This window comes from Cheilinus undulatus, linkage group 15, assembly GCF_018320785.1.
Source record: "Cheilinus undulatus linkage group 15, ASM1832078v1, whole genome shotgun sequence".
Classification (NCBI taxonomy): domain Eukaryota; kingdom Metazoa; phylum Chordata; class Actinopteri; order Labriformes; family Labridae; genus Cheilinus; species Cheilinus undulatus.
In genome coordinates this window covers 28,657,017-28,669,540 of record NC_054879.1, presented here as the reverse complement: position 1 = coordinate 28,669,540, position 12,524 = coordinate 28,657,017, and the positions used below count along the sequence as shown (strand labels likewise).

Here is a 12,524-nt window from a genome sequence, read left to right as displayed (position 1 = left end):
TTTTATGTGTGGTTTTTCATTTTGCATATGTTTTTTATTTTCTCCTTTTTGTCTCATGAATAATACATCACAGGCTGTACAAACTAGCACTGTTATTTCTATATAACAGTAGATTTATCAAAGGATTTATTGATTGATTGATTCAAATGTATATTTTGAACATGGAAAAAGGATATTAGCTGAACTAATGTTAGTAAAAGAAAATAATAATACTAATAATAGGTGTGGGATATCTTGAATTATAAATCTGGAACTTTTTACTGTGACCCAAGGATATGGGTACAAACCAAACCATGACCTCTGTGAACTGCAACACACCTACAAAAAATGTTCTGATTTGTCATATTTTCATGGATTTAGCAATGTGGATTTGTAGCACTCAAAGATCTGAATAACACGGCACTTTAAAATTGGAATAAAATTGTTTTGGAAGGGATATAAACACCAGGGATGTCCATAGATCGGTAAAAAGGTACGTTTTTTTTATTGCACTTGTAAGATTGCACTTCACTCCATACAGATCTGTCATACGTTTCCTGAGATATTGTAAACAACACATGTGCTACCGTTGGGGATCATCAGCGATCCAGCCAGGTTCAGAGGGTTAAAACTTGGTCTAAAACCTTAGGCTGGCCACACACTAAACGATTTTTAAACCTGAAACAATTTTTAAAATGTGGGAAACCACAGACATAAGGACAAATTACAAACGATTTTTCATCTCTAATTCTCTGAATACACACTAGATAACTCAGCCAGGGTAACTTGAGACCAAACACCTGCCCACCTGCCAACGACCCTAAGTGAGTACTTGACTTCAGAAAAAATCTAATGTCTGTTGATACCCTCTTGATGCTCCTTTACAGCAGGCTGCCCTGGCATGCGTTAAAAGTGCAGAAAAAGTCATAAAACAAGGGAAAGACCCAGGATGAAATCCTGGCTGGAATACAGTTGTGTTTATGGTTGTGAGCAGTGAAAGTGCAAATGATTTGGCTGGTTACGCTACCCCATCTGCTCGCTCTAATTGGTTGTTGTGGGTACTCCAAAACATGGCTGATATTTACGACTTGGGGTCTGGGAGGCTACAGCGCATTTTGAAGCAGTAAAAAAATCATTTTGACACCACACACATGCAAATTAATCAGACAAATAATCCTTTGCAACAAGGCTCCACGTCACGATCGTCAGAGGGAGGAAAATCTTGCAAAGAAGAATTGCAAAGAAAAATGCCTCTGATCTTGTGAGCCTACTTTCAAGATTTCCGTTTTGTCTTTGTTTACAGATAAGAAATTCTGAGAAATCCACAGGCTAATTTTGTGAATGCATCTTACTAGGTTACCAATGAAGATGGTCAGAAGAATGTGAAATGTACAACTATCGTCAGCACAGGCATGGTAAGAGATGTTGTGTTTTTGTATGATGAAACTCAGTGGAATTCTTATGTCTGTTTGAAACTGCTATGTTTCATGTGTCAAGTCTGTAACTGGTCATTGTGCTGCAGCCCCGTCTTGGCCAGGACACTCTTGTAAATGAGATTCTTGATCTCAGTGAGGCTTTCCTGGTTAAATGCATTCAAATAATTCAAATAAATAAATAAAATAAAGGCTAAATAGCAATGGCCCCACAAAAAATACAAAAATTATCTGATGCAACAAATGTTAGCATATTCGATCTTTGATGAGTGGAAAAAAATCACATTGGGAAGTGGCTGAGTCATGGGAAATTTTTTGGTAGGAGTGCAGTATCCTGCTTTGTGGTCAAAGCACATTTGCTTCAGATAAAAGAAATGTTCTTGAGTCTATATGTTCTTAGCAGATAACGTCGCACAGCAGCAGAGAAAACCCCTTGGGGTGGTAATTAATGATTTTTGCATGGATAAATGCTACCAAAAACGCCATGTTTTGAGCTGTACCACTATGCCAAGCGTTAAAAGTGCATAAAAATAAACATTCTCAATTCTTAAGCTTCTTTTGTGTTCTGAAAGTAGTGAAATATTCAGGCAAAGAAAGAAGTTTAGCACATTAAATTCTGGCCCCACCTGTGATCCCTCAGCTGATGTCTCACCAACCTCCAGCCTTTCTCATTGTGATGGTAAATCCAATCCGGATCATTTAATCTCATGTTTTGTCCAATCAATTAAATCATTTTTCATCACACATAATTCTACCTTTACATTAAAAATATCTAAGGATGCTAAGTTAATCTATATGCTGATTTTATTTGATAAGAATATTGAAGTATTGTTTGTAATGGCTTGAACGTCTCTGTGTGCAAACAAAGATGTTAACAGAGAGTTCAAAACACTCCTCCTAATGGCATTTCTTGTCAGTGCTTCTGACTCATGTGGGTGAGAGTAAGCTGCTCAGTCAACCTCTGAGTTGAGGTTGGAGGTGAGGTTTCCTCTGCTGCTTTGCTGGGTTGTGTGAACGTTCATCTGTCAAACGTTCTTTTAGTGTCTTTGTGTTGCTTCTTCCCAGGTGAGTCGATTTCTTCTTTCTTTTGCTTATCTAAATACAAAAATTGTTTCCATTTTGTTAAACATATCCAGTATGTTTAAACCACAAAAATGTCAGAGAATGTCAAGGTTTTATTGTTATAATAAGGGGAGGGGGAGGGGAGGACTAGGACTAGGGGATTCAAGCCCTTGAATGATTTGATTACTAGGGTGTGAGTGCGGATGATTCTGCAGTCTGGGGGTTTCTATGGAAGCCGTGCTGCTTTGTGTGTGGTGTAGGAGAGGGTTTAAAGCTTCATAGGGGTCACCAGGTGGGCATCCTCCTTCATTGGTATTTCAATCATAGGCCCACAACACCTCCAGAGGGCTCATCGGCAACACCTGCCATCCTAGGTTTGTCCCCCTCTGCTTTCATCCCTCCTGTGCCACTGGTGTTACTTCAGCGCTCAGGTGGTGTCTCTTCTCTTCACCCAGAGCCAGCGCCTTGCCTGTTCTGCTGCACTTGAGAGGGCTTGGCCTCCAATTCCCAGGTCCCTAAGCAGCCTGGTTGTTGGTTAGCCCACAAAGCCTCTGCAACCAACTTCAAATGGGCAAATCTTGGCTTTCCAGCCATGATGTTCAGTGTCTGCTGCCAGCTTGGCCCACTTAAGGCACTTGCATTTAAAGGCTCCACCGCAGCTTCCTCCCAGGGCACAGTAAGCTCTTTAATGATCACAGTTTGAAGTGAAGATGACCAGAGCGTGAGGCCTGGTCTGAGGCTTGTTATGGCAATCCTAGATGTGAAGCAGATCATTATTCAAAACCTTTGATCAAAACCAAATGAAGGATGCACTTAGGTGTACCGGAAAGAATGTACAGTGGGTGTCTGGGGTTATATTCATAAAGCTGCCCAGAGAAAAATTCAGTCTCACAACATTTTCTAGGAATTTCTCCTCAATACTATGACTAGAACCTAGTTAGGCTAATTGTTATTCATAAAGCATGACAAGCAAACACGACTTTGGGCTAATTCCCCCCCTTAAAGTTCATCTAGCCACATTATCCTATGATGGTAAGCGTATTAAGAGTGAGCTTTTCCTCCCTGATCTGCTTGGAAGACAAACAAAATTTGAAATCATAAATGTGTTTAATATTTACAATCAGAAATCCTGTTATGTGAGGAACACCAAGGACAGCCGAGCACATCCTATGGATTGTTACAATGAATGGAGCCAGCGATGGCAACAACAGTAAATAGAGGCATAAAGTTAGATGGATGCCAGATATGGAAGATCTACTTGCGGACGTGTTGCTTTCATAAGAGTGGTTGTTATTCAGGTTTAAAATAAAATATTGTGGGCCACGCTGGTAGTCGAGTGGTTAAGGCGCGCACCATGTACGCAGGCAACCAGGGTTTGAATCCGGCCAGTGGCACCATCCCCTGCACGTCTCTTCCCGCTCTCCTCCCTGCTTCCGACTCTATCCACTGTCCTCTCTCCCCAATAAAGGCACAAAAAAGCCCCAAAATACATCTTAAAATAAAATATTGTTATCACAGCTTAATTCAACAATGGACCAGGACTTTGCTAACCACCATAGGCCCCCAGTTTGGCTGTGCCCCAGAGAGCTCTCCCTTTTATTCCCCCTTATGGGCGGCCTTGTCCTCCCCATTCTCTGTCCCCATATTCCTGTCACCTCTAAGCTATTCAATCTGAATTAAGGCAAAAAGCTAAGAAAAAAGAAATCAATATCATAGCTCTCCAAAGAGCTTTTCAGCTGATGGAAATATAAAGTGCTCTAAAATATCCTGTGTTGACTCTGGACTTGATAAAACACAGTGGACCAACACCAGCAGATGACATGACACCCCAAACCAGCACTGACTGGAAACTGATTTCCGGATGAAATGCCATGTGTGCTTTCATCTAAGTAGAGACATTTGTAGAGACATTTGTACAGCATTTCTCTGTGATTTTGGTGCCATATGCCATCCTGCCCCAAACACTCAAATAGTGATGGAGGTAAAATCCAGATCAACTTATTTGCAGAAGTGTGTGACCTCAGGGTGTCGACTCTCCCTCCTTTAATTGCGTTTTGACAGTGCCATGGTTCCAGGTGTTTTCCCTGTAAAAGTTTCAGAGCCCAACACATTTTTCCCCATCATGCACATGCAAGTCAAGCAAAAAGTCACACAGTAAGGAACCTCAAGTTCTCATCAGCAAGTGGCCACATTTTTACCCAGACAGAAAAACTGAAAATAAGGGTTAGCCACAGTGTGCTTGTTAAGTTTGTCCTCTGTTTGCTGAAAGCTGTCTCTCTGTTTCATTAGTTAGTTAAATGACCTTTTAAGTTTGTTTAATGTTTAATGGGTTTGATAGCTAGCTGCTTATTTATACTGCCCTCTGCAGACTCGCGTGCATGTTGTTTTGTAAAAGATAAGTGATTTAAATGTAGTTGTGGGTGGTTAAAAATCAACAGTGGAAAAACTGAGATGAACAAACACGTGCAGGAAATTCCACCTCAGAAACCACATAGTACTCATTTTTTTGTGTCTTTCCTTCTTGCTCTGCTGGCAATCATTACATGTTTATATTTTAGCAACAAAAGAGTAAGGAACACTTCTCAAATCTAAATGGCTTAAATTTCTCTTCTTTAGCAATATGAACTCAAAGACTGCTCTCAAACACAACTGATAAAAAGTATGTTTCCAACTTTGTTTCCCTGCTTCCTTGACTGGGATGAAAGCTGGTCATTTGCATCAAAATGTTTGAATTTAAATGCAAATAGTCCATGATATTAAAGACTTAAAGTTTCTAATATCAAATGTTTTGACTCAGGTTATTCTAAACAGAGGTGACTGCGTTGGCTCCATTATTAGCTTTAAAACTAATTTGGCATCAGTCCACTTGCCCACATATCTACAATTTGGCACACTTTCAGTGAATGTACAGCATGCGTATTTTTGGTGAGTATTAATCAAAGTCTTTGGCTTTTGGAAAACTACATGCACTTCTTTTTTTCTGTTACAAACAAGTGCTTATGTTTAAAATGTCTCTTTAAAGACCCCTTAAAGTGAAACCTAAACTATTATGTGTCTTAACACTCTAGACATGTTGGAATAAGGTTGCTGTAAACATGTGAAAACACTGAGATCTACAGTATGTGTGACTGAATTTTGGATTAAGGCCAAAAGAGAGTTGTTCACCTCTCTCCTGGCTTAATTTCATTTGAGCAGGGCAAAAATATGAGCCTATGACATCCCCAGTCTTGATGGCGAATTATCCCACCCACCAACGTGACAACGATACAAAATCACAGAGCTGTTAATCTCAATACAGTCTGTTCTTAGCTGATGTCACTGCCTTCATTAAAGGTTAACAGCAAGCTGCATGCCATGTTTTTGTTCATTGTGAGGTAATGTCTAGACTTAGAGATGTTTTTCATGACTGAAACTTGGCCTGGTGGTTCATAGCACAGTTACCTGTTATACGACAAACCTGTAGTACAGATTTTTATTTATCAATTTACAGCAGGGGTGTCCAAACTATGCGGCCCATTTTTGATTGGCCCACAGCTAATTCCAGATAAAATGAAATATGGCCCACATGAAGCTTGTACTTAACTTTATAGTACTAGTTGTTTTAAGCACAAGGCAGTGCTACCATGTTAAATATGTGAACATGCATTTTGAGAAGAAGATCTCTTGATTAATAACATCCTGATGGATTTTCACAGCAAGTAGCAACACCAATAACTTTTCCAGGCCAGAGCCAGTGGTAGCCAGGGCTAAACGGTGCCCCCTGAAATCTGATTGGCTCGCCAAAATCCTGAAAATGACTGTCTATTTGCCCTGTCAGCCATTAACTAGCCATTTAGGCATACTCAATCGCTCACCCCTGCTTTACAGGCACTTAAAAAGCCTTGAAAGATAACAGCATATTTTCATGACCTGAATTAAAACTTCAACAGAAAATACAGCATCTGTATTAGGGGTTGCATGACTTGAGAATTTTTAAAGCCGATTTTCATGTGATAAAAGTCGACTCAACTCTGACTAGTCACTGACGAAACCATGAATGAATCTAGAGGAGAAGGTAATAATTTAAAACCAATAATATGTATGTTTTGCAAATCATAATCCATACAGTCCTAACAACAAGCGGCTTACAAACATTTTTTAGTGTGATTGCAAACAACAAAAGGTTAATATGATATATAATTTAGAATTTACAAAAAAACAAAACAAAACAAACAAACAAAAAAACAACCCTGATGCACCGTCATGAGATTCCTAGAGTGGCACATTATACGCCTTACCCGCCATCTTCTTCGTGTCCATTGTTTCATTTTGTGTCAAATTAGCTTTTATTTAACTCATTTAGACCTATAAAATCTCCTCTAAAAACCAAAGTATTCTTCAGATCACTAAGAAATCACAGATAATAAAAGTTTTGAGACTAGCTCAGTAGGTCAGCCTTGTGTATTAAATATATATAATATATATAATATTAAATATATATATATACATAAATATTAAATATATATATAATATTAAAATATATATATATATATATATACACATACATATTGGAATCGGTATTGGTATCGGCACATATTTAATAATAATAATAATAATAACAATACATTTTATTTAGAAGCCCCTTTCTCAACACTCAAGGTCACTTTACAGATAAAAAGAGCACAATAAAAAAACAAGATAAAAGCAAACACAGTATAAAATAGGACAAAGTAATTACAAAGAGTAGGCTAATCTGAGCAGGTGGGATTTCAGGTTGGATTTGGAACTGAAAAAAAGTGGATCGGTGCATCCCTAACTTAAAGCAGATTGAAAACTCAAAGGCCTGAAAATGTATGAACAACAAAAAATAATGGTGTTGCCTGCTTAAAATAACAGAGGCATTTGACAAGTGATTACACAGACTGTTGACATAAATGGACAATAAAATAAATGAACTACAGTAGTTCATGACAACAGAGGGCCAAGACATACACAGAAGCTTTCAAAGAAAACAGTAGCAACAACACGAGGACTCTATTAAAAAAAACATCCAAACCACAGCATATGCACCTTTCTGCCTCACTGCAGGAAGCCCAGCCTCTGCACCACACACAGAAATAGTGAGTACACTGCTATTAATACTGCTGTGCTTTTTTTTTCTCACCCTAGCTCTTGCATGAAGCAACTTTTGCAGAATTGCAAAAGAATCAGTCAGATGACACCCACTGGCTTTTATCTTAGTTTCTCTAACACCTTCAGATCAATCTGTTTGGCTAATTTCACACTGCCTTCAACTGAAAAAAATCAAAGCATTCCTGAATGATGCAGGTCAACAACTTTTCTCTGTGAAAAATTTCCATCAGTGTTCACAGCTTGGTAAGGTGGTAACCACCAGTCATGTTCAGTTGGGCTGTTTCCTTCAACCGTTTTCATACCAATGCTTCAAGTTTCCCAGAAAAGGAAGCCTCTACAACCACAAAGATACTGACTGACCTACATACAGTTCAACCAACAAAAATCCCTGACATATATGTTTTTTTTACCCATCAAAATGTTAGATGTTTCAATACTTTCCAAAACTTCTTCTTTAAAAACAATCCAGTCTCGGTTTGTTTAACATCATGAGTATCAAAAAGTGCCACAGCACAGGAAAAGAACATCTATTCCATGAAACCGGGGCACTGGAGATCAATTAGCCCATTAAAGTCGCCAGCAAAGTCCTTCACATTGCACCAAAACAATGTTTCAGATTTTTTGTGTGATGTACAGTGTACTAGACTTTGCCTGCAGGTAATTCTTAACAACATATAAGCCTATACTGTGAGCCGAGGGCTTTTATTTCAGCTCCTGTGGTATCAATCTTTGAAACCTTTAGCATTTATTAGCTGTTTCTCAAAGTCCAGGACCCCTCCTCTGTAGGAAAAGATCCTTCCTAGTCATATGGAGGCAAGGCAAGAGTCCGCCCTGGCAACTGGTAAACACACTTTTGGAAGCAGCAAGCAAGTAGTCTTGCACAAACACCTAACAGCTGCAGAAATCAAAATGGGAGACGGTTTTATCCAACACAGTCTAATCCGCACCTATATCATCAGATAATCATATTTGATGATATAATCACATTCCATGACACTACTTTTACCCATCCAGCTTTACTTTGATGCCATAATTTTATGGTGATAACATATTAACAGTGGAAACAGGACATGTAGTGTATTGAGTTCAAGGTCAATAATTTGCTCAAACACCTGGCTTGTCAAAGTTAACGTGTTAATATCGTGTTAACTCAAATCACTTTTAATTTTATTAAATGTAATTTTTTTTGTCACACCATTAACTCATGCGTGTTCTGTGTGACCCTCGACCCAACCAGTAGTTTGCCAGATCATGAAGTGGCGCCATCATGATGCAGTGCAAGCGAGCAGAAATGGATAAAGGACAGAGACTTTTGAATGGCAGTTTCAGATTTCAGATCATGCAGGATAAATATGAAGTTATTTGCTCCTACTGTTGACATGAAATCAGTTAACTGGTGTCCACAGAGTCTTAAATAGCCCAGACCAATTGCTGGTCGAGCACACCGCTATTGAAGAGAGCCGCAGCCCTAGACATGCTGGATTGTTTATAACATAGACGCTCAGACAAACTTTGCAAGCAGGGATGGACTCACTATCTGGCATACTGACATTTTCTGGTGGGTTGACGCACTTTTGGGCCAGTGTGATTTATTCATTTATTTATTTACGTTACTGTACCTGCTCTATGGTGGCGCTGCCCCTTTATATTGACTTTTGAGGGGTCTGATCCTGTCTCCTAAAGGTCCATTTACCCTCTCTCCTATCTACACTCAGCTCCTGCTTGAAAGTGAAAGTATTCGGAGGAAACTAATCTTACGCGCCAGAATGTTCGACTAGGGCTGTAAATAAACACCAAATTAAAAAAACATTCAATCAAGATGCTGTTAAAGACTCTGCAGTCCCTATAGGAGATGGCCAGACACTGGTAAATACCCAGCTACATCATGAGGAGGAGGAGGGGGGAGGAGCAGAGGCTGGTGTGTGACAGGGGAGCAGAGTTGTTACAGGTGAGCCTGAGAGTGAAGAAGTTTATGAGGTCTGTAGAGTATCATAGTATAGGCTAATACGCATTATGAGACTGTGGGTCTCCTTTATTTATGAAGAAAAAATGGTTTGAGATTAAATCTGTAGCTCTTCTATGATCTGAAGATTGAAAAGATGGTTAAGTCCTCTTACTACACCTTTAAGGTTCTCCATTGAGACTTAGGGTTAAACCAGGGTTAGACTTGCCGACCAGGGTGATCTTGGTTAAACAAAGCCTTTTGACCAATCGACCAATCGAACAGAAGCTGTCAGCCCTTGTGGTTTCCTCTTTGTTGCCAGGTGGTAACCACGGAAAGTGTGTAAACAACTTTATAAATCACTTTCAGTACCCGTGTCATTAACGCCAAGTGTCCTTATAATTATTTACTTTCTTTTACTTGGTGAAAAGCATTTTTTCAAAAGACTGATTTAAATGCATGCAGAGGTGTGTGCTCTGCTTACCGGCCATGCACTGAGCATGTTGGCAAATGCTGTATCATGTGAATTTTAATCACATGGCAATATTACTAAACATCATGGGAAAATTTGGGGAAGGTTTAACATTTAAAAGTGGGCTCTGTCCAAACCTAGTGGAGGCATAAAAATAAAACACAAATTAAAACAACAGAAAGGAAACCAATGACTCTGTAGAGAGACACACCAGACAAAGTATTCAGACACAAGCACAATACTCTGTGTTTTCAGAAATGTATTCTGGATGAGCTATCACAGTCAGGTTTTTGATTAAAAAACATGATTAAACTGTGGTGATGTACTGGTCATACCATAGATATGGTAGAGATAAACAGGCAGAGAAGTTGTGCTGGATCAACAGGTTTGAGATAAAGGGAACCAGTTTCCCGTGGGAATCACCTCCCAAGCCTGATGCGTTATGAAATAGGGCAACCTTTGTCCTTCAGGTATAGAAAGAGAAAATAAAAAAGGAGGAAGAGATAGACAGCATTCAGAAAAGATAAGGTGGTTTGAAGTTTAACTTTACTTAAGACAAAAAAACCTGCTGAACTTTGCTGTGTTTAAAATGTTTTGTGACAACTTTTGTTCCGGCTGTCACAAGGCAACTGGCTCAACTAAGCTGTCTGTCATCATGATTTCAAGCTTTACCTTCAGCTTTTCTCCTGTGGCTTTTAATAATGCATTCATTTTCATGTTTTACAGCTATGCGTCTGTGTCCCACACTTACAAGCCTTCTTGTTCTCCTTGGACTGTATGGAATCTGTACAGGATTTGTGCAAGGTAAGCTGAGCTGGATACTTGAAACCCTACATTTTGGGAGTATTGTATAGGAATGTCAAGATACCAGATCTTTTTTTAAGATGTTGAATCTGTCATAAAATCAGTCCATCTCAGAAGCTCTGGTTGTAATTCCAGGAATTCGGGCACTAACTCTCTTATACAAAGCTGTGTCTTGGTTTTCTAAACTATTAGTGTGCAAAGCACATGGATTTGCACAATAAGAGTAAAGTTTATAAACTTTTTTGAGGAGCTCAAAAGACAGCATCCTAAACTGTCCTCCAAGGTTCAAACAGAGACGAGAGATGAACCATACTGCAGTCAGTGGAGGAAGACAGCCTACTTTATTTTGACTGTTACAGCTGACATTGTTTTACTTCACATCGTTTTTCCAAGTTATCAACAAGACTTAACAGGTAACTTTCAGGGTATGGAATCACAAGTGAAACTTTATAATAGCATCTTTTTACAGAGAGAGGCATTCATGCATGCTGCAGCATGTCAGCCTACATCTTCACCACTCATCACAGCCGAATTCACTGCTGTAAATGAACGTTTTTACAAACCTTTTTGAAATAAATATCAAGTTTACATTAAAATAACATACAGTCACTACTTCACTGCATAACCACGTCTCAAAAATTCCTCAAATTCTGGAAAATATTAAGGCTATACTTTATCCCTCTGATGATCTGTAAACAAGACTGAAGTAACTGCAATATAAAAATGCATATGAACAGGCTACTTGTTTAAAGCTTCAGCTGTAGGAATTCAATTCATAGTCTGTGCTTTAAACTGAAAATCAAGGTGTTAAAATGAGCCGTAGAATTTTGAACACAAAATAGGACACAAAAATTATTATTTTAAATTGGCACAGAAAATGAAGGAATTGATTTAATTAAATAGATCAGAATGCAGGAAAATAAAAGGTTGGAACTTGAATATTATTGAATGTAGTGGGAGAAGACCTCCAGTCTCCCTCACTTGATGGTGCCAACTATAAATTTTTATAATAAAATCATTTTAAAAATGTAAATGCTTTAATGCCCAGGTTGATACAGAAAAAAAACCCTGACTTTTTGACACACTATTTATTCATTTGAAAAATTTTATAGGGAAAAAGGCTGTTTTTCTTCTCAATAACTTACACATTTGTCTGAAAAATTGAACGAAAAATTGTCATAAAATTGAGATTATGATCCTGCCATAAAAAAATCGTGATAACGTTTTTCCCATACTGCCCGCCCTATGACGAATACATCTGAATTATTCCTACAGTCTAGGGGTACGCGGTATATGTGGTAGATGGTATAAATGAGACAAATTTGGTCTACAGTAGAGATTTGGACTCTACCGACCAAACTCGATAATGCTTGTTAATGACGTCATCATATCGGCCTCAGTGTGAGTTAGCAGGCAAAAACCATAGACTGTAGAAAGAATTGGACAAACCCCGTGTGACGTCAGTCGTCTGCTTACAATAGGCGGATTCAAACGGCTTTTGAAGCCAGGCTGTGGATGGTTCTGTATTGAAATCGCGGTCTCAACCAAACTTTGGATCAACCTAATGGCCCGCCCACTAAGTGCGACTTCCTGTCAGCCTGCTAGCTAGCATTCTTGTTGACAGAAACGGAGCCTCTGCCTGCCAAGCTATCTGTCAATCAAATGAGACGCGCCAATCAGCTTTCATCGTAAATATAATCCAAACGATCGTGGTACAAAA

General features: G+C 38.9%; 1 protein-coding gene across 1 annotated transcript in view; it reads left to right on the top strand.

Annotated features, from left to right (window-relative positions):
- Nucleotides 1-2,383: 2,383 nt before the first annotated feature.
- Nucleotides 2,384-12,524, top strand: part of LOC121522282 (interleukin-1 receptor-like 2) — a 29,921-nt gene continuing 19,780 nt past the window's right edge. The window contains exons 1-2 of the mRNA XM_041806477.1: nt 2,384-2,477; nt 10,727-10,804. Of these exons, the coding sequence (XP_041662411.1) occupies nt 10,729-10,804 (76 nt within the window). The 5' untranslated portion in view covers nt 2,384-2,477; nt 10,727-10,728. The remainder of the gene's footprint in view (nt 2,478-10,726; nt 10,805-12,524) is intronic.